This window comes from Hypomesus transpacificus, chromosome 5 (genome assembly GCF_021917145.1).
Source record: "Hypomesus transpacificus isolate Combined female chromosome 5, fHypTra1, whole genome shotgun sequence".
In the NCBI taxonomy this organism is placed as follows: domain Eukaryota; kingdom Metazoa; phylum Chordata; class Actinopteri; order Osmeriformes; family Osmeridae; genus Hypomesus; species Hypomesus transpacificus.
Window position 1 is genome coordinate 6,459,409 of NC_061064.1, and position 27,846 is coordinate 6,487,254.

A 27,846-nucleotide genomic window follows, 5' to 3' on the forward strand; every position below is an offset into this window, starting at 1 on the left:
TTAACCGTTAATGCAGCATCAGCCCCCTGACACGCGTCATATGGTTTTGCGCTCACTGCAGCATGCAGCTCGGAGGGAAGAGGCACTTCAGCCGGTCGGGCCATCTCTCTTCCACGACTTCACCTTCAGCAGCTAACCTGGGAGTCCGGTCCCCGAGATTTACAAGGCTGCAAGAGACACCGACAGAATCGCAACGGCCTTAGGGATTTTCGGCTCTAAAGATCTCTTCTTCCTCTCTCGCTCGTGTGTGAAATCCCCCCCCCACCCCCCCCCCCCCCCCCCCTCTCTCTCTCTCTCTCTCTCTCTCTCTCTCTTTCTCTCACACACACCAACACACCCGCACACACACACGTCGCAGACCTTCTATTGTTCAGGAGAAGTAAAAACAGAGCATAACCTAGTGACAGCTTCATTACCTCAGGAGGGTTTATGTGTGCTCTGTCAGGAAGTCCTGGGCTCCTCCAAAGCTTCCTTCAGTAGGAAAATGCTGACTTTCGTCTCTCCACTGCAGACAGAGCCTTTATTTTATGACGGCAATCTTCACAGTCTGCCATCATAGCCATTTTGAAAGGGAAATGCTTACACTCTGTAAAACATGCAACGATTTAAAAGGAGTGCCGTTATGCAGCATAGATTGTGGAAATTGGATTTTCCACGGACATTTATGTAAGAGGAGAGTAGCATCCTTCAATTCTATCTCTTCCCGTGAACCTGTCCTTACAATACACCCCAATACTACTGCATAGGGTGTCAGATAATGCTAGAACTCAAATAAATCAAGTCTTGGTATACTTTTTGAATGTGCCCCACCCTAACCTGACTTTTAACCCTACTCTGAGCAAAATCCCAACCCTTGGTATCTGACTATGCTAATATTCTCCAACAGGCACTTCAAGTTTTATAACCCTCTATTGAATACTAGTCTTACATCACCCATGTCAAATCTGCTCTCTATGCTTCAACATCCAAACGTCAAACACAGGAGACATCCGCTTAGTTGCAACTCATGTTTATTCAGGAAACAATTCATCCCTCCACGACACCATGTTTTTGACCTGCCTTCTCTGGGTGTAGGTACAACAGTAAAAAAGGACATAAAAACAATAACAAAGACAGTCAAACCAACATAAATATAATAAAAACCACTTGGATTGATCCGATTCCACATTATCACGCAGTAAAACCGCCTCCCAGCCACTCCCTCTTCCCCAGCTGTTTAGGACGGCAGAAAAAAAAACAAGCTTGGCCTTCCTCCGGGACACGTCCTCCTGCCCTCGGCCTCGTCTGAGAGAAAAGCCCAGACCAGAGGCATGGAACAGGAGTCTGACTTCACCGTGACATTGAGTGGTCAACCCAAGGGGAGTTAGGTCAGGTGTTACAGCAATGAGGGAACGCTCTATGAGGAGAAGTGACAATGACTCGGTACACCAATGTACTAGCACCCGCTTCGATAGCACGCTATGGTCTTTCTTTGCGCCTCATGCGAAAGCCAACATTGTTAAGAGAGAGAGGGGGGGGGGGGGGGGGTAAAAATCTTAAACCAGAGGTGAAGAACAGTTATTTCAAAGCAGGTAGAGTTACTCGATATTTGTTTCTTTTTTTTGTTCCGTTTTTTTGTCATGTGTTCCTGTTCACAAAGCTCATGCTGTTCGTTTCATGGTCCAGGTCATGAAAGCCGAGCTTGGTTTTATATCTTGTGAAAGAATTTGACAACTCTTCCTTTCCCCATAGATGGTTCGCTAAAAGGAATGACGGGAGCAGGCTTAAAGCTTAAAGCAAAAACAAGGGACGGTTTCTCACAACAGCCAAGATGGAGAGCAGGAATTCAAAAACAAAAACATGACAACCATTTCTATCAACATTTTCTCTTGCAAAATCTGTTAACCAGATGTGTGTTTTTTTGTGTTTTCATTTATTTCTTCTTTTTTTTTTTAGATCAATTACGCTATCAGTTTCTCCTGGACTAACTGGAGGCCAGGCAGGCAACAACATCATTCACAAAGCTACGTTACATCTACCATACTCACAATGCCACCTACATGTAATGGATGGTACTGCATGTTATTACATTGCTAAGCAAACTATTACTTTTTTTGCAGACTAGTATTCATAAGGGTGACATTGAAAGCCAGACATGATGAAAGAACCAAAGCATTTTTCTTAGATGAGCAGTATTACTTTTCCCTTAGAGGAGGTACTTTGAATGAGGTGGCTATCATATTTTTATTTTCGAGGAGTGATTTTTGTGCCAAAACAAGTGATGTGTCTCATAGTATAAATGTAACGTGGATTTACCAACAGGACATTCTGTTTATAATACTGTACTTGGGGACGGATATAGTATGTGCTTGCCCATGAAATTCCAGGGCATGTCGTGGGAGTTATTCTGTCGTGACCTTGACCCTCCCTAAGTGGAGAAATACTGCGCTGCTAGAAATCAAAACAAGGTAGCATTGTGACAGGTAAGGCATGAGGATTCAGTGTTTTGCTCAAACGTTTTAACTTTTTAACTAATCATGTCTCCTCCTCCTCTCTCCCAGTGGCTGTCGTCGTGGTCTGGAGCTCTTCCCCCTCCGCAGCGCTTTAGCTGAGGGACGTGATGTTGGAGCGGCCACCAGGGGGCACTACGATGCGGCGTCCCGCTGGCCTGATGGGAATGTCGTCTGGTATGGGGGGGCCTGGGGGACATAAGCAGGGACCGGGAGGGTTAGGATGGTTGTATACTATGTCTGTACTGTGCGTCCTCTCTGGTCAGACAAGTGGTCTGGCCAGAGAAACCGTCTCGGCTTCACAACCACCCGACAACTTCCTGTCACAGAGCTCGCGTCATTCGGCAAGTGCGGTTGGGGGGACAGCTGTCCTTCTGTGTGTTTGTGTTCTTGACCTTCTTGACCTTTAGGAATAAATCCGCTTCCATGGTAATGGGATTATTGCTGGATTAAATTGACATATTGGTGCACAGATTGAATCGGACAGTCCTTACTCTCTTTACATGAAGTCTGGTAACTTTTCCTCACTATCGTGTACTGAAGAAAACCGGTTGGGATGTGGAGCACCATTCGTCTCTCACCACGATCGACACAGCCAAAGTTACTTCACTTTACAAGACCGACAAGTAAATCAACTGTTCACGTAATGTCTCCTGGATATAATGAAGAATAGACAGGAAACAGATTATGTAACTGAATAAGACAAAAGTGTCTGAGTGTGTGTGTGTGTGTGCGCGCGCGCAAGTATGTGTGTGTGCGCATATATGTGTGTGTTTCAGAACACGGGCATGTGTGTGCTCCATCCCTTAAGGACCTGCAATCTCAGTAGCAGTGGAGCGGGATTATCTACAATGCCTGCGAGGTAAGAGAGGAGGGGAGAGAGAGAGAGAGAGAGAGAGAGAGAGGGAGAGGGAGAGAGAGAGTGGACCTGGTCCAAACGAACCGAGGAGAGCCTGGGAACGCAAGGCTAAACGACCTCCCTCCAAGAGCCACAGGGAGGGGGGAAATAGTTTCCAACGGAGGACACTTCTGCATCACACAGCAAGTATGCCAGTAAAGACATGTCTAACATGGGCTCTGTCATGACAGCTTACAGATGTCCACCTCCCGTCACTTAGCGAGCTCCCATTGTGGAATGGATGAACAGTGTGGATAACGTTAGGCCGACTGTTGTTCTATCAGATCATTCGAGACGCCTCATCACAACGAGGATGGCTCGGAGCCGGACCAGATGTCTGGGCTGAAATCTTAGAACCGGGCTTGGAAGCTCTAAACATCTTAGAGAGCCTTCTTAGGGTTCTGCTTCTCCGGCTTAGTTTCCACATCTTCTCCAGGGGGTTTGGATGATTGAACATGAAATACATAGGAATTGTAGACAGGAAAAACATTGACAGATAACCACCGTGACCCTGGACAGGAAGACACCGACATTCAAGGTCTAAGCCATAGACGGATATAAGGACTGTGTAAAAAACCCCGCCAGGGTAGTATTGTTAAACAAAACGCATGTCTTCAAGTGTGTGCCCTGTACTATAGCAGAACTGTGTCCTGATTTAGTATCAATGCATGAAATGCGATGATGGTTAATGATCCAGATTTCCTCCTTGACAACAAGCCTATTTGTTTTGTACACAAGCGAGGGGATCATCGGAATATATGTTGTGTGACTGGCTAAAGTCACATGGTGACACTATTACTATGTGTGTGTGTGTCTGTGTGAGTGCATGTGTATCCTACCCTGGTATTTCCAACAGACAGGGTGAGAGAGAGGGAGGGAGATGAGAGGGGGGTGTACGTACGGGGGGGGTGAAGAAACAGTTAGCTCACCGCGTTGTGCACCCGCTAAGCTAAAGCCAGAGTGGTGGAGGTTCCTCACGGGCTGTTTGGTCGGGGAGGTGCGGGCGGAGGCAGAGGGGGTTCCACCGCGAGACATGGGCGAGAACTCAGACACGGGCCCGTCGTACATGCCCCTGGGCACTGCCCGCAAGACTGCCAGCTGGGAGAGAGAGAGAGAGAGAGAGAGAGAGAGAGAGAGGAAGGTGGAACAGATGACACAGAAAGTCAGTATGGCGAAGAGTCCCAGCATTGTTTGTTTCGAACAAACTCTCCCCACGGAAAAACCTGTTTGGAATTAGACTGGGTTTGTTTGTGGGACGGCTTGTGCCTGAGTAAAACATCCACTTTTCACCCTGTGCTTTCCCAGGGGGGAAAAAAGCTATTCCAGATTTACCGACGCACAGACCGACAGCTGTGCCGCAGACAAACCCGCTGTGTCCTCATTGGACGTGACCGGCCTCTGTCCCCATAGTCACGTGACCCGGGCAGAGCATCGGGAAGCTGCACTGGGATGCGCGTCTGACCCCGCGCCGAACCCCTGCGCCTGACGCCGTCTCCCATGCATTCCCGCGTCCCTCCCTCCGCCCTTTCGACTCCGTGCCCTCCTCCCTACCTCTATTCTCGTCCCTCCCTCCTTCCACCCCCCCCCCCTCCTCCTGATTCCTGTCTTCCTGCAGAGTAGATGAGCTCACCCACAGTGCTAGTTAAAAGACACTTATTACCGCAAACCCTGGCAGCTCCTGTCTCCCTTACACACTCCCATAGATATTTATACCCTCTCTGTTCCACTTCCCAACTCAGCTCTAGCTATCCTATCCTCCACAGACAGGCTGGTCCTCCCTACCCAGAATGCATTGCTCCTATGGCTGGCTCCAGCGCGAGGCAGCTTGAAGCCCCAGACAGAAACAGTCTTTGTGTGCTGTCCAGAGCAGGGTGAGTCACAACACAAACTGTCAAACAGTCTGTCTCCCAGACGATACGCACACGTTCGTTCTCGTGTGAACATGAGTTGAGCATGAGGCTACATTTCGTGACGCATCCCTTAAGGGGGTCAATTCACAGGGAAGGGAGGATTCACTGTCGTCGAGACCTCGGTCATGCCGAAGTTCATCCGACAGCAGTATCACATAACCTGAGGACATGCTGGTTGGTAATGTGCGACACAAGCAACGTCAGAGGGGCTAGCTGGAAGCGCTAGCCACGGAGGCTACGAGCGGACCGTACCTGCTTCCTGGCCTTGACACGCTTGTAGGTGAAGTCGGGGAAGGGGGTGCAGGGGATGAAGCGGCCCACCCCGGAGGTGGCGTGGAGGGTCCCGTCCTCCAGGACGATCTTCCCCTGGCAGATGACCACCAGCGGGGCGCCGCGCAGCTCCATTCCCTCAAACACGTTGTACTCAGCAGCCTGAAACACACACACAAGCGGTACAGACACACACAGGCGTGAACAAACGATACACCGACGCGAGCAAAGCCACGCAGGGTCAATCAGACAAGCCGTCCGATTGGAGGGGAAACGCCGCGTTCCTCCGCGCGCACGTACGCGGGGCGGGAGATGAGTCCTTCGAGCCACTCGCTCTGTTCTCTGCAGACATGGCGATTTGCATTCCCTGGCAAGGTGACCTTACTGTAAATAACAGTTCGGTTCCATCCGTTGAGACGGACCTTGAAGTTTGCAGTAGCATAAATGTTAAGCAGCTGCTGGGATTTTCAAATGTGTTTTTCTCTCTCTCTCTGATCCTCTCTTCTCTCTGTTCCTCTCCCCCCCCCCCCCCCAACCCAAGCAAACTTGCCCCGGCACCATCAAAGTGGATTCGAGCGAGTAAGTAGATACACAACAAGCGCTCCCTGTGTTTATTGTGCATTAGAGGCTGAAACAGCTAATTCAGATAAGGGCCCCCGCAAATCCCCTTTAAGTAAATCAGATTTAGATCTATAGCTCTTTAATCAGCAGTTAGGGAGGGGCTGATGTGCATGTTACAGAGACACAGACAGAGGGACTATTGAGGAAGGAGCTGAGGGAAGTGATGGATGGAAAGGCCCGGATTTACAGTAATGGCTGGCTGGATGGCAGGTCAGGGCTGGGGTGGGGTGGAGAGGCAGGGTTAGGGGTGCCGGAGGAGAGGCAGAAAGGAGAGGAAGGGAGGGAAGGAAGGCAGTCTCGCTGGAGATGAGGCCATTGCTCTCTGTTAATGAGCACCATGTGTGAGAGGAGAGAGGAATGACCCCTTTCCCTCCTCCTCCTCCTGCTCCTCAATCAACTCCTCATACATGTCAGTTTGGCACATACTGACAAGCAGCTGCCCTTGCACAGCTGGGGCCGGTGACTCCAGCCGTATCTCTCTCCCTCCCTCCCTCTCTCTCCATCTTCGGCCAATTGTGTTTAATCTCTCTAATTCTCTCCACCTCTCTGAACTGGGTCCCAGTCTCTCCTATTCGAATGCCACAAACGCTCTTCTTCCGTCCGACATTCTTCTTCTTCTGTGGGTTGTTTGTAATCCGCTGCCCCTCTCTTCTAGTCCAGGCCTCCCCCTGCACACTGCTCTGCTTGAGCTCCACGCTCAGGCCAGGAACGGACATGAGACCGCCTATCTGCCAAGTATGATGTCATGGCCCCAGCCCTGCGTGTGTGTGCGTGTGTGTGTGTTTGTGTGAGAGAAAGTGAAAGTCTGTCTATCTTTCTTTGCGGTGCCGTAGAAATAAAACATAAACAAGCCCATCCGGATTATGCCTGCCAGACAACAGTTGCCAGTGCTGTTCAGAGTTGAGGGAGGGCATCTTTAGAAAGAGGACTATAAAACAAAATATTGCTGTGAGCTATATATCATACTGTAGCTGCCTGCCATTAAGGTGGAAGAGAGCATGTTCTGGGCTGTTATGTTGTCCGGAGGGGCTACAGGCAGGAAATGAGAGGGTGACATCATTCTGTACGAACCAAAGTTCTCGCTGGATGTTTTCCACATATGGAAAACCCCTTGAAAACGCATCCAATATCTTCCTCACTAATTCTCCGGCTTTTGATACAGTATATGCTGCATACTGTATACATGCTGCATCTATACACATCTGTCTCTCTCTCTCTCCCGTTTTTTTCACCTCCATTTCTTCTCTCATCCTCACGAGAAGCCTTTCTCCTCACTTTGCTTCTCCCTCCTTCTCTCCCTCCCTCCCTGTCTTTCTGTGAACGCAAGCAGGAAGGTCAACTGGTTGGTTAAACCGTGATTTCCTGTTGGACCCATCGACACTTCCTGTTTATGAAATGGTGAAGAGGGACGGTTGACAGAGCATTCAACATCCTCATGTCGTGTCTTTCCATGTTCCGGATCCACTCTGTGTGGTGTGGTAGGGTGCTGTTACGAACCACTCCAGAGCTGTAGCATGTCCTGGGTCAGCAGAGAGCATCCACGGAGAGCTCAATTCCGTTGGGAAGAGCGATCGTTGGAAGAGGGCTTGGTTCTCACTCTCCCTCTCTGTCTCTCTCCCTCTCTGTCTCTCTCTCCTTCTCTGTCTCTCTCTGCCTCTCTCTCCCTCTCTGTCTCTCTCTGTCTCTCTCTCTCTCAGTCTCTCTCTGTCTCTCTCCCTCTCTCTGTCTCTCTCTGTCTCTCTCTCTCTGTGAGGTAGCATTGTTTGCCCTGCAGTGGAACCAGAGTTGAGTGGCCTGAACCAGCCGACCAGACCAAGTCTGGGACAACCCTGTAATCAGCACAGCTAGGGAGCCCTGGGCCCTGACTTAGAGAAGAGAACATTTCAACTGACACTCCAGATTCTCTCAGACGCACACTACGGGGGTAGCATCTGCTCCGACGTACACTCTCTCCACTCTCAAAGCGTTGCCGCCTCTGACACGTCGACCCCTGACCTTACCGAGTTGTGCGTCTTAGCCGTGATGGTCCTGATGGCGTCGGTGTCCCAGATGACCAGGTCACTGTCGGAGCCCACGGCTATCCGGCCCTTCCGAGGGTACAGGTTGAGGATCTTGGCAGCGTTGGTGCTGGTCACGGCCACAAACATGTTCTCGTCCATCTTGCCGGAGGTCTGGGGGAGAGAGAGGTGGGTTAGAAGGGCGGGAGAATTTGTGTCCGGTGGCTCGTAGCATTGGGTGGAGGTTTGCGTGGGGGGGAAGTTCCCCTCATACGCTCGCGCACAAACAGCGAAACACGAATGTGGGTTGACACTTGCTGGTGTGACAGAAGTGGCGAAGCGACGCTGCGTTTGCGCAGTCCGGAGCTGGCCATGACCATAACCCCCCAGCCTTTGAGCACAACTGAGGACAAGCAGGAACAGGAAAGAGACGGGGAAAAAGAGAAAGTGTGCGTGCTGCGCTGGTAGGCAAGGTGACAGAGCAGAGGTCGGGGAGGGAGAGAGGATCGAGGGGGAGAGAGAGAGGATCGAGGAGGGAGAGAGAGGATCGAGGAGGGAGAGAGAGGATCGAGGGGGGAGAGAGAGGATCGAGGGGGGAGAGAGAGGATCGAGGGGGAGAGAGAGGATCGAGGGGGAGAGAGAGCGGATGAGAGCACGGGGGTGAGAGTGCGGCGTCAAAAGGTCGAGAGAGAAACAAAAAGGGGGGGGGAGGGGGACAGAAAAAGACCGTGAAAACAGAGAACTGCGACGTTGTTACCGTATACTGGTGGACACAGAACAAATCCAGACCAGGCTGTTTCGGCTAGAAGGCTGTGCATCAGCGTAGCCTTCTACACAGCACGTTCTCTAAAGAAGCCTGGCTGATCGGCTGTGTGTGTTGGTGTGTGTGTGAGGTCCTCACCACAGCCTTGTCCCAGATGAGGGACATGCGCTCCTCCACGCCGTTCACCCCCTCTGGGATCTGGGTGAAGTCATCCTTGCCAATAGCCTTCTGGGCCACGCTGAAGGTGCAGTGGGCACTGCCGGTCACGTTCAGGTCACCACTGGGAGGGAGGGAGGGAGGCAGGGAGGCCGAAAAGAGAGAGGAGAGAAAAAATGGGGATCATTCTTGTTCCTCTTAAATCTATCCAAACTCCCTCAGCTTGACGTGCCTCTAAGTTGATGCTATGTTTATTAGGGTCTGTACAGCACTGAAACAGTCAACAGGGGGCACTCTACCTGGCCAGCAGAGTGTTCAGGTAGTCTGGGGTGGTCGGATCCGGGCTCAGAGGAGGGGACGTCACAAAGGAGGCGGCCTTGGCCCAGTTCTTGCTCCAATAGTGTGTCCCGTCAGTCCCAAGGCTGGCCGTGATTGGCTCCCCGAACACAACGTTACCTGGGTAAGAGGATTGCGTTACAACCAATCGATGGCAAGAATCCCAATTGAGATCACCGAATAAATCAATAAACTGTTCCAAACCCTATACGCTTCCTGTTATGCATGAAGGAGGACACTCGCAAACACTGTCTCTATTGGCTAAGATACAGCCAATGGGAAAGGAGTGGAACTGGGCCAACTAGTAATGAAAGCAAGAGCTCCTGAGGCCAGCTCGACAAGTCAGGAGAATCCACACACACACACACATTCTGGAGAATCCACACACAGAGGGAGAGAGAGAGAGACAGAGAGAGAGAGAGGGAGCGAAAGAGAGACAGAGAGAGAGAGAGAGAGAGAGAGAGGAAGAGGAAGAGAGAGAGAGAGAGAGAGAGAGAGAGGGAGCGACAGAGAGAGAGAGCGACAGAGAGAGAGCGACAGAGAGAGAGCGACAGAGAGAGAGCGACAGAGAGAGAGAGAGAGAGAGAGGAAGAGAGAGAGAGGGAGCGACAGAGAGAGAGAGAGGAAGAGAGAGAGAGGGAGCGACAGAGAGACAGAGAGAGAGGGAGCGACAGAGAGGGAGCGACAGAGAGACAGAGAGGAAGAGAGAGAGACAGAGCTAGGAGCGGCCCCGGGGACATGCCCTCCAGGATGGAAGAAACCTCACATGCCTCCACGAGGCCGTCCAAACACTCCCTCGTCCTTTTCCTCCTCTCCTCTCTTTTTCCCTCTCATTTTTCCAAATCTGTGTATCTTTAGCGCCATCGTCCCCCCCCCCCCTTCCCCCCCCCTCCTCTCCTCTCAGGCGGGCTGAGGAATGGCAGATCCCGTCACGGACGTCTGAGCCCCGGCTCGCCGTGATCAAGCTAGAGATTCCTCCAGAAGTGAAGCTTCATTTATCTGCTTCGTCGACCCTGGGGCTCTTTGTCCTGAACCCACTGGTCTGAACCCAGACACCAGAATCGGCATATAAGGACATCCAGGACAAAGAGCCATGCTAAAGGTATCCCTAAGATGTTCACATGTGTACACTAGAAGGCCATGGGCCAGTGTCCCGGTCCATTAATCCAACCCTGAAGTTGATTCCACATAGAAGATACTGTTTATAGGAACGGCTTGGTGTTCCAGGAGTGTGGACTCAGTTCTGTTGTCACCTTGACAGTGAAGCGACCAATGACAGAGGCTGTACCTTTTTTCCTGGCCTGGGAGATGATATCAGCAGCGCTTTTGCTCATCACCCTGGTCACGTACAGGGGACAGTTGGTCTGGCTGGCGATTGTGATGGCACGGAACACGGCTTCTGCCTCGAGCTGGGAGCACGCGAACACACACGCACACACAGACAGACAAGCGAATCAATTAGTGTCACTCCGCTATTGGTTTTGATCTCCTCTCTGGTTGCTGGTCTCGCACACCCTCCTGGTTGGCGTTTTAGCCTCTCTTTTCCTTTCCACCTCTCTTCCCTTCCATCCTTCTCCGTCCTCTCCTCTTATCCTATACTTTTCTGTTCTTTTTCTCTCTTCTATAATGGTGCCAGACATGATTTGGTTCTCATGGTGACAGATTACTGCTGGATCTACATGTCCCCGTCAACCTGATATGGACGCATAGAGCGATTTAAATCGTCTAGTCCGCAAGTGGAATACAGCTTTAAACAAGTTTAACGAGGATGTTTGAAACCGAATCGGCCTGAATCGTTTCTAAATCCCACGTTTTGGTTAATAGGTCCCGTGAATCCCCAAAAACCCACAGTCAGGAACCCCAGACACACACACACGCAGACGCAATCTCCACACACAAATACGCAGACACACACACCCTCCCCCCCCCCCCCCCCCCCAGTTCATGGAGTGCTGTCCTCACCTCCTCTGGCCTGCTGAGAACATGGCCCTCTGGTCCAGTGATGCCCATCTGCAGCATGCGGGCCTGCTCCTGTGAGGGGACACACACACACACGCGCACATGACATGAGTTTACCCTGCTTCACCCCAGCCACTGGCACACACACACGCACGTACACACACGCGGACGGACGACGGGATGTATGCATGCACACACACGCGCGCAGACACGCACAAACGCACCAGCAGAGAAACAACTGGATTGATTGTGTTGACCCCGGAATCAATATGATACCGTCCATTAGATAACTGGGCTTAGCTGTCTCCATGCAGATGTAGCAGAGGGGAACCGAGGATCGCTGACTAAACGATCTCTAAGACCTCTTTATCCACGGGGTCTCTGAGGAGCTTTGAGCTAACCCTGAGTCATGACACAGTCTGCCGGTACGGACGTCTTCAGGCTAAGGCTGGGGACTCCCCTTGACAAACGAGATAAACTGCTAAGCTAATTTAGCTTAGCAGACGAAAAAGCAGTTTGACCAGATAGACAAACACACAACACTGAGGAAATGAGAATCAAGACTCTAAAGTCCTTCCCAGTGCAGACTTATATTCACTTCAATCCTCGCCTGTACAGTATGTCCTCCTCTAACCCCGCTCTTCAGCCTCCCCTTTGGCCTGGTCCACTATCTCTGAGCTGTGTTTATTCTGGAGGGAGCTGGAGGATGTATGACTAGTTGGTGAGGCATGACCATATGGGAGACTAGGGAGGGAGGGAGGGAGGGAGGGAGGGAGGGAGGGAGGGAGGGAGGGAGGGAGGGAGGGAGGGAGGGAGGGAGGGAGGGAGGGAGGGAGGGAGGGAGGGAGGGAGGGAGGGGTGCGGAGGTAAGGAGGTGGTTACGGAGAGGTGGAGGCCCGGTTTTACCTCAGCAATGATCTCTCCGTTCTCGGCGTGGACCTGGACGATACCGCCCATCTCCCCCAGGAAGGTGAAGATCTCATACAGCTGTGTACACACACACACACACACACACACACACACACACACACAGGGTTAAAAGTTGTCTTTCGTGCTCTTCTCCAAAAATCATCTTAAACATGGTCATCTAAGCCGGAGCCTTCCTCATCTCACCCATCAACTTCCGAAGGCCACAATTACCATGATGTCATTTATGACAAACCATAATTACTTGGTGACCACCAAAAAAGGTCCAAATTTAGTGGCATGTTACTGTAAATAAACTCGCTTTGCCTGAATTAAATACGTGACGGTTTGGGCCTTGGTTTGGTGGGCCACCATGCTGGTGACGGAGGAGAGACTGGGGCCATCATGAGGAGAGAGGGTGCCCTACCTCACTGTTGCTCATCTGGTAGAAGTCCTTGTAAGCCATGTAGACCTGGAAGGAGTTCACACCTGAGGAGATACGTACAGAAGGAGAGAAACAGAAAGAAACAGAGAGAGAGAGAGAGAGAGAGAGAGAGCAAAAGAGACAAAGAGAGAGAGAGAGCAAAACAGACAAAGACAGAGAGAGAGAGAGAGAGAGAGAGAGAGAGAGAGAGAGAGAGAGAGAGTTAAGGGAATTCCGTTTTTTACGATGAGAATCGGAAATATCATGCGTGCAGGATTCTTAACATCAACAAGACTGGGCTCCTCTGGACAGTGGTGTTTGGGCTGGTTCCAGGGAGACCACAGCACACGCAGCTATGTGGACCAGACCCATCATGCAGGAGGCCACAGCTGATTGCTACCCCGGGCTGCTGCCAGTGTTTGGGTCGCCCCCCCCACCCCCACCCCTCCACCACAGAGGATTAGGTATAGAATGCACAGCATGTCCACCATACCATGGGACCGCAGGGACTCAAAAGGGGGGGGGGGGGGGTGTAGATGGGGGAGGGGGTTGTTGGAGGTACCTTTCTCCTTGAGCAGGGTGTCCACCTCCTGCTTGACGCTGTCGCTCCAATGGGTGATGTCCACGTGGAGGGAGTAGTCACAGCAGACCTTCTCGTCGGCCCACTGCCTCCACTGGTCGAACGCCTCCATCAGGCTGCAGCCCGGCTCCGGGATCACATGGTCCACTGTGGAGGGGGGGTGGGGGGAAGAGGAGGGGAGGGAGAAGGGAGTGGAGAGAGGGAGGTATAGAGGTTAGAGATATTGGGGGGGCCGCAGGAGAGGATGGGAGGGAGGGAGGTGGGGAAGCGGAGGGAGGAAGGGAGGGAGGGAGGGGTATTATTAAAGGACAATATGTTCCGGTGCTCCTCGTCCTCTGTCTCCATGTTGTCGTGCCTTATGTAACTTCCTGTCTGCCTGTCAGCCTGCACTGCCACCAGTGCTGTCAGACGCCACAATCAGTTTGTGTCTGAGGGTGACTTCAGGTTACCATTAGCCTCTCGTCGCTAGCACGTAGCACATTAATGAGCTCTGACCAGTGAGAGACAAAGGGATATTCTGACCTGGTGGGTCCCTGTAGTCCCGGCTGTGCTTTAGTAGCAAAGGCCGCCTGCTGTCCTGCCACCTGACTGGCTAGCTCTTCATCCCATTAAAGACCCTCCCATCTCCTTAGCGGCTCTGTCTTTGTTAATTGGATCCAGGATGAATCAGCAGGCTAGCACAGCTCGGTTGTTTACGACACTGATTCACTGAACCTCTCTTTGTCTGTTGTAGTTTGGTCTATCCAAGCCTAGATACAGTGTGTGATTGTGGTGAAGGAGGGTTTTTTCCTTTTCGAACAAGGCCCACACCATTCCTTTAAGTACCAGTTGATCAGAATGAGACTTTGCTATGTACCAGCTGCTGGCTCTGGGCAGCCAGTGTGTGTGTGTGTGTGTGTGTGTAAGTGTGTGTGAGTGATTCACACTGCATGTCTATTTCCACGGGACTTGTGTTTCACTATGTGTGCCTCTGTCTGCGCCCCTCCCGCACCCCCCACCCCTCCCGCACCCCCCCACCCCTCCCGCCCTTTGTGTGGTCCCCTGGACCACTGCCCACTCTACCCCATTAAGGGAGGCTTCACTGTAGCCAGACCCCCCCCCTCTATCTTCCTCTCTCCCTCCTCTGTCTATCGTCCTCTTTCTATTTTCTCTTCATCTCTCTCACTAGTCCCCTCCTGCTTTCTGAATGAAGCTGTCACGAGCTCACTCTCTCACACAATCTAGGCTGTGTTTTGTCTACTATCCTCCCTCCCCCTCTGTCCACCTAGAGCAGGGATTGGAATCTCTCCTGCCTGCTATCAGATAACCTCCTCTGCTCTACGGTGAATCCAGGGAGATTCAGACACATTGTTCAATTAGACAGTAGTACGTATTAATTTATGTAAAGGATGTAATCGATGCCAGTCTTTTAATATCACGTGACAGTCGCTCTGCCCCCCCGGCCCCCCACAGGGCCCCCTGGGGTGTGCCACTGTGATACCCCAAGACTCCAACACCCCCCTACCAGTGCCTCTAGGCTGTTGAGAGGCTGAGCCCAATCCCTCCTCCTCCTCTTCCTGCTGTTCCTCCTCCTAGTCCTCCTGCTCCCCCCCCCCTTCCACTCCTCCTCCTCTTTCTCCTCCTTCTCCGCTTTCTCCTCCTCCTCCTCATCCACCTCCTCCTCTTTCTCCTCCTCCCCCTCGTCTTGCTCACCGATCATGGTGGTGCCCCCGGCCAGGGCAGCCTTGGAGCCCTGGTAGAAGTCGTCCACGGTGGTGGTCCCACGGTAGGGCATCTGGAAGTGGGTGTGGATGTCGATCCCTCCGGGGATCACCATCTTGCCGTTGGCCTCGACGATCTTCACTCCTCCGGGGACGATCAGGTTGTCTCCGATCTGCCTGAGGGACAAGAGACTCAGTGACTTGGGGGCCCTTTTGGCACGGACTGCGGAGAAACGACGAGAAAATGCGAGGGACTGCGTCGACGTTCCGGGTCGTTTTCCCCCTGGTGTGCAATAGTGCTGGCGTCAGTCAAACGACAGGCGTGCGTGTTTGCGGTGATCCCCGCAGTACGGGTTGTGGCGTAAAGGATAAAGAACGGTTTGCATTCAGCCGTGTCTGTAAACTGTCAGCGGGGCTGAGGGAGCGGGAAGCAGCACAGAGACAGCGGCCCAACGCGAGCCTGCCTCATTGGTATGCGGGCTGCGCCCTCCCCGCCACTGCTCCTCCTATCACAGGAGAAGACGGGGGACAAAAGGCCTAATGGGCTGAGGGAATGAGCACAGGGAAGAAGAAAAGCCCACGACTATAGAGAGAGCTCCTCTGAGTCGTAGGAGGGGGAGAATGCAGAGCTTTAAACAGGCCCAGGCTTCTGGCCTGGCACAACATTAGGCCCTGGCACTGGGAAGAGGACATCGGGCACTGAGGAGGGGGGTTGGTTGAGCAACCCCATAAGCCAGTGCTATCTCTGCCCAACAGCAGACAGTTCTGTCTGCCCGTGGGGGATGTGGTGGCTGTGATAATGAGAGGAGAGGAGAGGAAAAGAGAGGAGAGGAAATGAGAGGAGAGGAAAAGAGAGGAGAGGAACAGAGGGGAGAGGACAGGAAAAGAGAGGAGAGGAAATGAGAGGGGAGGAAAAGAGAGGCACAGAGAGGAGAGGAGAGGAAAGAGAGAGGATGCGAGAGGAGCTTACTTAATGAGGCCATCCTCCATGTAGATGTCGGCAAAGAAGGACTGGTCATCGTTGACGATCCGCCCGCCTTTGACCAGCAGCCTGTCGCTCTGGAGAGGGAAAGAAAAGAAGAAGCGGAGGGAGGAGAGCGGGGGGGAGGGAACAAGAGGGAAAGAGAGAGAGATGGAGAATGTTAACAGGTCCACAGCAACCTCGTGATCAGTATTCTACTGGGAGCCGAGGTGGTCTTGGAAGCTGGGAGCTCTTTCGACTTTATTCACACCCCTTCTCTCTTTTTTTCAGGATGTCGTTCTTGCGCAACACCCTCGTCGACAGCTGTGAAGTGAAACCAGAGCCGCTTGTTTGCCGTGACGGACTCTCCCATCCAAACACGTCGAGGCTGACAAGAGGAAGACTCACTGGCCCACACACTAACGCATTTTACCCTGTAGGAGGGGTGGGAAGGGGAGGGTGACCTACTGCAGTCATGTAGCATAAAGCCATTGCGCTTGATAACCTTGTTACATGCTGCTGAGGTATTCTGTCTCTAAGCCCTGATCTGGGAACAGCGGGAACACCCCCGAATCGACTTTGAAAGGCATCATTTGGGATGAACCCATTTCAATAGAGCCACTTGGTTAGGAATAGATTTGGGGTGTCTGTCGCTGAAATGAAACAGCAGCTCAGCAGCTACTGGGGGGAATGTTGGCCTGCCTGATCTCACGATGGCCATGTGACTGATCAGGGCGTTGCACCAGAGACATACACTGGTACGTCGTCTCCATGGTGAAGTGTTCGCCTGCGAGCCCTCAGAGAGAGAGAGAGAGAGCGAGAGAGAGAGAGAGAGAGAGAGAGAGAGAGAGGCTGGCTGGCTGGCATGTCTGGTTGTGACACGCCTCGCAGGCAACATAACCCAGTGTGACAGAGAATGACTGAGACCTCAGGACTGGCTGCTTCTTGGCTCTGGGACAGAGGGGGAGAGGCGGCGGGGGGGGGGGGGGGGGGGGGGGGGGGGGGAAGGAGGGAGACAGAGCCTTACTGGGGCAACAACAAGCCTGGCCTGGACAACGCCCGTTCCCAGAGGTTTCTAAGCCTTCTCCTCTCGAACCGCCGTCCTCCTTGCATGTCACATTGATGACTAAGCTGAGTGACATCCAGTCAGAAACATGCAGGGAAGTCTGAACTCGGACCGACAGCGACACAGTCATATCCAGAACCCGGACAACATCCAGCGAATGGTTGGGTGACAACAGACGGTTTGAGAAGCGTGTCAGGAGCCAACAGCGTGCATGGAAACCATCATCGTTTCACACTGCGTAAAACGGCTGGGTTCGGTTCACGAGGCAGTGAGGGTTAGGGGGCCGTTCCATATTTTCCCGTCAGCACATGTGCACCCTGATTTACAGCCCCCGGGCTGTGTGGAGCCCAGTCCTCGTCAGTCAGACAGCCACCCCACCCTCCCGCTCGATAATGAAGCCATGCTGCACTGCATGCATAGCGCGCCCGGCCCAAGTCGCGCACGGCATCTGCAGCGCGCACAGCACACGCGTCCGCGCGCGCGCGAGCATGCGCATTCTGATGCTGCGGCTCAGAGCTGAGTCAGCATTCTGTGGGGGCCTCGCCCCAGACGAGCGTGCTGGCTCAGACTTTGGCACCCGGGGAACTGTAATAAGGCTACTGTCGAAATGGGAGGATGAGCAGAGCAGAGACGGCCATTTTCGAGGACGACGTTTAGGTCTTTGCTCGATTCGAAATGAATTGTGCGACGAATACCAATGTTCCGTCCGGGCCCATTTGGTTTCAATACAGTGCCTAATGGATGTGTGCTTGCGTGTGAATCCATCAAACACCCGCAGCGAGGACCATAACCAGGACAGCCTTATTTCCCCAGCTGTGTCCCTGGTGCAGGGCTGACACTGAGCCTCACCCAGGTCCCGTGTGCTGCAGGGAAGGGTTAGCCCACATGTACCAGCCTCTGCAGTGGGCCATAACCTCTGCCAACATCCATCACTGTCCTCCGCAGGGGCTCCAATGACAGCGCGAGGGCGCAATCACGGCCACGATCGATGTCTTCCATCCCACCCCTTCCTCATCGGGTTACTCAGCAGTTTCAAATGCTGGCCTCCATTGTCCCTTCACCACCAGCGCGCTACACGCACATAACGTTATTACTTCTCAGATATACTTCATAAGTCAAGTCCCAATTGTAGAGTAATCATACGATGTGGCTTTTTATTGGAGGCTGTGGTAAAACCTCTAACGATCACTCGGCAACACTCAGCCGGCTGACCTCACACGTTTGTCAAATGTTACTGACTAGGCTCCAATCATTTGTGTTCTTCCAAGGGCTAATACAGCTGAATAAATTGCTCTCTCCACTCGGAAATAACAGAAGGCAGCTGCTCGTGGCCCATGATTTGATTCATTTTCATACGTGTTTGGAGACAATTTGTGCCAATGTAGCATCGTGTGATAGGATATGATACCATGCAGGGCTATTATGATAACTCAGTGGGATAGGCTAACAAAACAGCAATATGGCCAAAGTTTAATTATCCTTGCTTCCAGTCATTCCCTTGGGCTAAGTAAGTCAAACCCAAGCTCTGATTTATAAACGTGGTGGACGTCCCTCGCCCACTGAAAGCATGAGGAGAATGAAAGCCAATGTCCTTTGTGGTTTTTGCAATGTATTCCGCTTCCTTTGTTATGACCTATAACTCTGATGTCTTGTGGAAAATGATCTACTGTATTAATTCTTGTTTAACACCAAGCATTCCGTTAAACTAGTCTGGCGATGTCTGTGGTAAAGCATTCGACTGGGAAGAGGGTGACTGTGCACTGGTAGTTGAAGGCGGAGGATTTCCTGACAGATAGAGCTGGCAATGTGTGGCTCACATTAGTAGAAAAACAACTATACATTGTTATGTATAGTTATTCATAACAGTGCTGTGAAGATAGAGATTGGATCTTGTTCCAACATTCAGTTCATCAGTAGAAGCAGCGGTGTTCCTTCAGACCACGACAATCATTGACGGGGGACAAAATCTATACATTGATGTACCTACCGTCCACACCTAAATCTACACATATCAAGAAATCTAAAATCCTATTCTTCAGAATGCAAGCATGCAATCGCCTGTTCTTACATTTCACAACGCAACACAGACATTTAATGTATGTTCACGGTTAGGTGCACTTCATCCACTTTAGTCAACCTCAAAGATATCCATCCTGATCACATTACTTTGGTGACTGCAGCTAGTGAGCCCACATGACCTCTCCTGTCAGTCAAACGATGAGTGACCCCGCCCCCAATCAGCTGAGATAGACCTCTCCTGTCAGTCAAACGATGAGTGACCCCGCCCCCAATCAGCTGAGTTACACCTCTCCTGTCAGTCAAACGGTGAGTGACCCCGCCCCCAGTCAGCTGAGATAGACCTCTCCTGTCAGTCAAACGATGAGTGACCCCGCCCCCAGTCAGCTGAGATAGACACGGTGTCATGGATAGATCCATGAAGTATGATTCAATAAAGGAGACTCGCTATGTTATTGATAACATATTGACCATATTGATCACTCACTTTGAGAGGTCACAGTTGAAAGACATCTATCGCTGGACTCCAGTTATGAAAAGAGTAATACAAGTACAGTTGTGAAACTGATATAATGGTTCCTTCCAGGAATTCCACATCTTAGTACACGCTACTGTGGGAATACGATACGGATAACATGATAGGGAGGGATATGGTGAGGGGGGGAGGGGAGATGTTGACTTGAAACAGATCACAGGATTTGTTAAATAGATTAATCTTTGCATAAAGCAGCGCTCTGCAAGGGATGAGGATTTTGAGATTTTCCTGATGATCAAATACAATGAGGTCACTAAGGCCGGACTGTACGTTGCCCCAAACGTATATTGAATAAAATCTGAATGAACTGCAGACAGTATTTGTCATTGTAACCCACACAAAAGTACATCTAAACCACATCTAGTCATGAAAAGGTCAGACATGGATAACATCCATTCACCCAATAATCTTTCTTCCAGTGTTCCACATTCTCAGAACGATTGCGTACGGTACAGTTGCTCTAAATCTGTTTTCCCCAAGGTTTATCTGAAACAGGAAGCCAGGTATTAGCGGGAAAGTTCTCAGAGCAGCACTTTGTCATGAGATAGTTATCCCTATAGTGTTGGCTGCAAGCTTTCAGAATACTGGGACATCTGAGAGAGGAGCTTCCTACAGGAAACTGGCCTCGCTCACCATTATGTAAGCCTGCGGCCATCACAATTAATCTAGAAATAGACCACAGGATGAATGTTTGTTACAGTAAAATGATGCTCAGGTTTTTTTTCCACCTAGCTGGCGTGCTATCAAGTGACAAGAAGACACATCTAGGACACGAGCAGGCAACAAGCTAGTTCTGGGAGCCCTTTGTGCAGTGCTGGACTGGGAACAGCTAACATGTGTTGCTCGGAGGGAACATACCACGGCTAAACATGCAGGGCCAAGAGAACAGGACAGGACAGTCCATTAGCAGTGAGAGCCTTGTGTGTGAGCTGACCGGAGCAGAGCGGACAGCCATGGAAGAGGGAAGTCATCCTGCCTCAGAGAGCCAGTCATTGCCTCGGTCTCAGCCATAACTGTTGCCTAGTGACCCCAAATATTTACTCTTCGCTCAAAAGTGCATGGCATTTATTTTCCTCTATGGAAAAGTCCAAACAATGGGACTTATCAATCTGAAATATATCGCCTGGCTGCCAAATTTCAGAGGGGGCCTGTTGCAAGCGTCTTGATTTTGTGATTAAGGCACGGTTTCCATGGTAGCTAACACTCCAATCTGGTTGTGATTGGGGCCTTCTTGCCCCCCCTCCCCTCCCCCCAACCATCCCTCCTTCCCAGAGTAGGAGGAGGGGGAATGCCTCCATGTAGGAAGCAGGAAAAAGCCTGTAACCAGGGTAGTATTATTCTGCGGCCTTACGTCGGTCGCCATGGTGAGGGGGGTGGCAATAGCAGGGTGGCCGCAGCAGGGTGTTTAGCTTGCAGTCAGGCCCACTTTGCAGCCGACATTCGGAAGACAGGGCATGTTTTGTGGTGCCGAAAAAAGGAGCTATGAAGGCCTCTTTCCCCGGATAGCTCCTGTCGGCCTTGCCCACATATGCAGCTTCCAGCTGGAGGGGATTATTGATGACATGTACGGTGTACAACACTAGGCTTCTGTGAGGAGATGGAAAAAGTCAACCACACCTAGAAATCTGACTAGGCCTCTGCTGCCTTCAGACAGGAGAAAACAGCTGGAATTATAGTACAGAAAAGACTAGTGAGGATATAATGGAGATCCAAGTATAGTAGGCAGACCATTATGAGGGATTTCTGCATGTCGTGAGGTAAAATACAGTCCGCTGAACTATATTATGGCAGGCTGGAAGGTTATGATGATTGAGAATGATTCAAATGCTCTTGTCAAATCCATTGGCATATAGCTTGTCAATTGGGGTTCCGATGGTCCAACAGGTAAAGCACAATGTAGGTCATTAGACAGAGGGAGAGAGCATCAGTGTTTCCAAAGGTTGGGCGAACAGTCTTATGTAGCAGCAGCAGGTGCAATTGCATGCAGGTCGTACATCCTTAAAGTCAAAGTATAAATGCAATAGACAAACTCAAACAGCCTCTCGTCGTTCATTATTCATGAATTCATATTCACGACACCGATGCCGTGCTAATCACAGGACCCCCTACAGGCCGTTCCGTATCAAGCCCCCCCTCCTCCCTAATATCAGACGAGACAAAGGGCGTCTATCCCCTGAAACAGAACAACACCCTGAGCTCTTAGCCGCAACAATGAAGTCGCAGCCATTTCCAGCATGTTCTCGCTATGCGGCACCATGTGTCTGTGCTACGCTGCCTTGGACTCAACCTCGAACCCTTGAGGCACAGACAGGCTAGCTCTATTTCACTGCGTTGGTGCTGCAGAATTTAGACCGAATGCTCCATTTAACAGGCGGGTTATAGCCAGTGATCATGAATGGGCGTGGGATATTTTTTCTCTCTCTGTACTGCGTCCGTCTACACACACACACAGTTGGGTTTATATATCTTGTTGTAATCTCACATTGAAAACATATATTTGAACATTGAAATGTGTTTTGATATTTTTTGGTTAGTTTAATTGATACGATACCCTCATTTATGCCTATTGCTTTTTTTTGTCACTATACACTTCACTCTGAAATATATTTATTTGGTGTTCATCAAAAAGCGCTGTCCAGGTACTTTCGACTGTGCCTTTGTGAAAATTTACAAGAAAACGCATCGGCCTGGTTATAAAACCATGCAGACACACGAGCCGGTGTTGGCACATGTTCTAGTGCGCACGGCAAACCATCTAACCTCAACAAAGAGGATGCAAGATACCTTTAAGAAAACGCCTAGTTCTGTCTCCCCGGCTGTCACTATGGCAGCCAATCATGCAATCTCACACCGCTATAGTATATTTCATCTTGCACCGGCAATGCCCAAACTCTGACAATGGAGACAAATGCAAAACTGATGGTAAATGCATGCGTCTAAATGTGTACTAGAATCGTATGGTTGCCAATAGAGGCTTAACAGAAAAAAAACATAAGCACTGATTTACTAAACCAAGCAAATTGCAACAGCTAGTCGGGTAGATATAATGTTTTACTTACTGTGATCTTTGGAATATTCTTTTTGCCTTGATAAGACATAATTGGTCGATGAGTGATTCCACCTTTGAACAAAGATTCTAAATATCCCCCTCTGGATGCTGCGGTGTCTACTGTCTGGATGGGAAATGAGGGAATGGTCGCCTCTTTCTGTGCAGCGCAATGGTAAAGTGCTTCGCATTGAGCTGGAGCGTCCACGCTCAGTCAAGCCGCTTATCCGTCGGACTCCTCCCTCAAATCTCACCGAATGCAGTGTACAAGTCCTTCCACAAGAGGACGCACACTATCTGGTGCAGCAAGACTTGGGCATCCTGCGGTAGACTGTACAGTGGGGTACACTGTTGAATGTTTGTGGAGCACTACTTAACGACTGACCCAAATACACTTATGAGGAAAAGATTGTAATATTGATTACAATGCTGTGTGTATTGTCATTGCGTATTCATATTGATCCTGGATCAGCATGATCCTGGCTCTTTGCAGGCCCAAGTATTCTTTTGTCTATCACCGCAAGAGTTAATACACCGATGGACTGATCAGACCAGCAGGTGCGGCCCAAGTTAGCCAATGAGAGGAAGAGGTTGGTGCAGGCGACATTTCTACTGTATTCCCTCCAGAGCTGAGACGGGCGTGGGCGCGTGGACATGGCTGGACTGTTGCCGTACTATAAGAAATTATGCCTCTGTATCAACTATAAACTTCCAAACATCCCGTTTATTAATTGAATGTCGAGTGCTTCGACAACAATGTCATGGCTGATTTAGGATTTGAAACAATAAAATCCGCTTAAAACAGAGATTCCCACGAGAACCACTGTAGTTGTTAAATAAGGAATAAAAAATCCAGATCAACACTATTTTAGACGTTCTTTGGCAGAACCTGAGAAGAGACTAAATATTGGGATGCTGTGTGTGAGTGAGAGTGTTAATCTAGCTCTATAATCTAGGCAATTATTGACTAGACTGGCTTGTACATTGTTTTTAAGAACGGAGAGGAGGGTCTTAGGGGTGAGTAACAGCTGTCCACCCGGCCAAGCCCCCCCCCGCCCCTGCTCCCTCTCCCACCCTACAGTCTGTCCACACCCCTGACACACACACACACACACACACCGCACAGGCAGTCTCCACCCTGCCATGTGTCTCTATTGTCTGGGTCCTATAGTAACCCCCTCCCTCAGCACTCCACTCATACGCCCATAAACTCCCCTACCCCCCTACTAATGCACCAATAAAGAACTCTTTGATTATAACACAGGAGTGAGAGTGTTTGAGTGTGCGTAGACAAAGACGCATCTCAATGTAGTTCAGGACTACCTCGTAATATGACTTCATCAAAGCTCTGAAGCTTCATAGATGAGTTTATGCGATAGAGGTATAGAATGAAAGCAGGAAGGGTGTAGCTGAGAGAATGGCCTGTGTCATGCCTCTCTCTCTGTCTCCCAGCACTCTGCTGGCAGGTCTGGTCATGGACACGATCTGCTGGGAGTGTTGTCTCAACTTTCTGCAGCCCTGCGGAGGGAATTTACTCTTCGCACAGTTAGCTGGATAGTCATAACACAGATTGGACTACAATGAGGAACACTGAGACTCACAGAAATACATGAAACTTGTAATTTTTTTTTGCCTCGAAATGTGGAATAGTGTTTGTCCAGCGTGTCATTTTCGAAAGTATGAATCATTATGTCATGTCTCTGCAAAGATGTGACTAATCAGGGTGTGTGTGCTGTATTGGCGAGACACACAAGTGGGCTCTGACAGATTACTCTACTCTGTAGATCAAAGAGTTCACTAACCCACTCTCTCTCTCTTTCTCTCTCTCACACACACACACATACACACACACACACACAGCCTGACAGAAATTCCAGGGAGGGTGTGTGTGGTAAGAGCGGCAGCTGGGCTGTGACATCACCCGGAAGGGGAGAAGACAAAGATGGAACCCCCACCCCACCCCACCCCTACACCACTCCGCCCCCCCCCCCCCCCCCCCCCCCCGCCCCCCCACAGTCTTGAACCCCCCTCCTGTGGCTCTTAGGCACAGACACACTCTGGGAGGGGTCTGTACCGTAAATAGAAATAGGAGAATCGTCCAAGCAACTTGACACGTATTCTCCCCCAAGTTTCCTGTGTCCTCACATACTCTATGTGTGCTGTATACCACAACTGTTCAGCACCCTACATTCCCACACCCAGAGCACTAACAGAAGGTCCAGGCGCAAAAAAAAAAGCATTCAACTCTAAAGGAACAACTGCTCCAGCAGATCTTTTTCGAATGTGTGTCTTAGACCAAAGGCAGACAGTGGCTGAAGCTCAGGGTTATAATAAGAGGAGCCAGCACTGTCGGGCAGGGTCTTTGTTGTCACTCTGATGTCCCCGCACCTCTTGATAGGAACAACACGAACACGACTACATGCTCAACTGACTCAGCATCCTTCAGCCCCTTGGGCAGCTGCGGATGCAGTTCCCTGTCTGGCCACACGGTGACCTGGTTGGTTAGTGATGATGTCATGACACCTCGGGTCTGTCACTGTGCTGCCACTGGAGATGTTGTGTGGGAGATGTTCATCTTAGCCGACACAGAAAGGGGATCCTTGCTGTGAATGAGCTCCTTGGTTGACGCAGAATACGGACGTTGTTGGTGGGCTACATGTGTCATCTTCACTAGGAAAAGAACATTTTTATCTCTTCTTTTCTTCTTTTTTCCTCTTTGGTGTCCTACCATCTGGTTACCAGTGTTCTGCTTGATGTGGTTTGGTTGTTTTGAACTTATTGACCGTGTGTGTGTGTGTGTGTGCATGATAAGAATAGAACAGCTCCAATACTGTATGAATAGTCAGTATTAATCTGTCTAATGGCTTCCCTCCACTCTGAGCCAGCAGACCAAGGCAGGACAGGTCACTGTGAATCATCACTTTGTGTTGCGCGGAAGCTCAAACAAGGTCACTGCGAGATGAAACGTTCGATAGATTACAATACAACGCGTCAGACCGCCGCAAGGCTTTTATGTGGCCACAAATCCAGTTGGGGTTAGGGGTCTGTGAAAAGTCAAGGAACACCACTGTCTGCAGGTAAAATCTCACCATGTTAGGTCATGGTGAGACGATGGCTCACTTAAAGACACAGGCTGGATTCATGACTTCTGTCATCTGATGGGTACAGTTCTCTCCTATCTCTCTCTCTCTCTCTCTCTCTCTTTTTCAACAAGTAACCTCTATGGAACAAAGGACAGACTGTAGTTGGAGGTGCCCAAGGTGTCCTGTGACAGAGCACGAAGCTAGACACACACAGCTGGTACTGCACCACTGTAATCATCTAGGGCCGAACCGGTGAAGCTGTGTTCCAGTTTTAAAAAATAGGATTACAATATAAATGTCGCTTCGAGTTGTTGAACAAGAATATCATGTGAGATATATGAGATATGAGTCTTTCACGCGACACCATAATACTATGATACTAATTCTACACAGTTCTGCTTCATGAAAACGTTTTTATTGGAGACCTCGGGTCTAAATTATGGGACTGAGCAGGTCTTGTGTTAACATCATCAGAGCCACTCTGGCTGCAGGCCTGGGTTTGGCTCTCAGTTTTTTCCGACCACAACTTTTCCACATGACCAATTGAAGCTTATTCCGTGGCAACACGATGAAAGGCTTGTGATTTACAAAAGACCAATGAGCCAGGGGTCCAATTGAATCAGACGCAAGTACGCATTTATTCAACCTGCCTTTAGGCTTCTGTTTGTTTACAGTATGGAGGGAAGACATGTAGGCTAGACCAATGGTTTACTGTTGGATATACGGGATGTGATGTCAACTAGTTGCTCGGAAGTTGAAATTCTTTGTCTGTCCTACAATGACAAGTTTCGTATAAAGTCTGGGTGACAGAAGGACACAGGACGAACTCTGTCTTAAATAATGCATTAGTGTCCGGATGCAGGAGGCTAAATTTAACCCCTTGAATGAGCACAAGCTTCTATACAGAAGCCCTTTCATGTGAGGCTCAACAATCCTTAAAATTCACAGTACAGTACATTTGAATAGAAAAACATACATACTGGCATTTTGTAATGTGCAAATTTAAACGATCTTTAAAGATGTAGTTATAACAGCACTGATAATGTATCATTGTCATGACAGGGACAGTAATGCTTACCTTTTCATCACCTAGGTTCTGTAGAACTTCTTTGCCACCAGTTGTTCGTATTTCAACGCCTGAGTGCTTGGTCTCCTGTCTCGTGACACTTTCTTCGCAGGGAGAGCTCTTGTCACATGTAGGACTCCTTGCTTCATTTGTTGCCTCCCGTTTAGTAGTTCTTGGGGTTCGCGAGCCCCGCTGACCGACGCTTAGAGCATCAAAATCTATGGTTTTACTGTCGTACGCTCCTTCAACGTTGCAGAACAACCCCCCGTATTTTTGTCGGGGCACCTGGTCAGCTGTGCCCGGACGTGCAAGATAAACTGGCAAGTCATCTTCCTTCTCCGTATTCCACTTGCGTTCTGCCATAGTGGTGCACGGCTGTTGAAGTGGGGAAAGAGGTCGAAAGTAGGCAAGTAGTCGTTTATAACGGCCCGCTCTGCTGGAAACTCAAAAGAGACGCAGCAGGAGTTGAGTTTCCTAACCAGGGGTGGCAGTGCTGCCCAGTCTCATGACAACAAAGTGATCTCACCAGCGCTAGATTTTTTTTTTTTACCGTTCCAGCGTTTCTTTCATTTTTATCCATGCAATAATGAGTAGACGAAATGTGGTAGCTATAGGCTACATGGTTAAGTTGTAAGGAACTAAGTGCTGCCTTTATCAGACGTATGCACGACCTTACAATAAATAATAGTTTTATATTGTTTTATACTTCACCCGACTGAAAATTGATTTTTTGAATTTGTTAGCAAAGCAGTTCGTGATACAGTTTTGCCATCTGCTGTCATTAAACGTCTCCTGCGCCACGCCTTTTCGAGGCGCTGTCCTTTCAGCACCACATGATGGTCGATGTTGGCACACCTGATGTGTCCTGGTACAATAGCGGGAATAAGGGACGGGAAACGCGGGTGACATGCCTGATTGCCCGTTCTTGTAAAAACAGTGTTTCTTTGACAGGAAACTTGCAAAAGACAGCAATCACTTTCAGACTATTACTTAGCAGAATTTAGACAAGCGGTCCAGTCAGCGGGAATGCTGGTTTAACCCAAAGTGACAGCCTGCTAGTCAGC

The 27,846-nt window shown here is 50.2% G+C and overlaps 1 protein-coding gene across 2 annotated transcripts; it reads right to left on the reverse strand.

Annotated features, from left to right (window-relative positions):
- Nucleotides 1-993: 993 nt before the first annotated feature.
- dpysl3 (dihydropyrimidinase like 3) lies at nt 994-27,161 on the reverse strand. 2 transcript variants are annotated; one of them, XM_047020600.1, is made up of 14 exons: nt 26,795-27,161; nt 15,980-16,068; nt 15,002-15,186; nt 13,292-13,456; nt 12,733-12,794; nt 12,306-12,386; nt 11,403-11,471; nt 10,729-10,849; nt 9,404-9,560; nt 9,087-9,228; nt 8,189-8,359; nt 5,550-5,729; nt 4,317-4,485; nt 994-2,678 (listed from the first exon to the last, which is right to left on the reverse strand). In XM_047020600.1, exons 1-14 carry the CDS (start codon nt 27,143-27,145, stop codon nt 2,584-2,586), a joined length of 2,037 nt encoding a protein of 678 aa, XP_046876556.1. In that variant the 5' UTR covers nt 27,146-27,161; the 3' UTR covers nt 994-2,583. The 2 variants fall into 2 exon arrangements, with proteins under 2 accessions (XP_046876556.1, XP_046876557.1); XM_047020601.1 differs by lacking the exon at nt 26,795-27,161 and adding an exon at nt 22,647-22,827.
- Between the last annotated feature and the right edge of the window lie 685 nt (nt 27,162-27,846).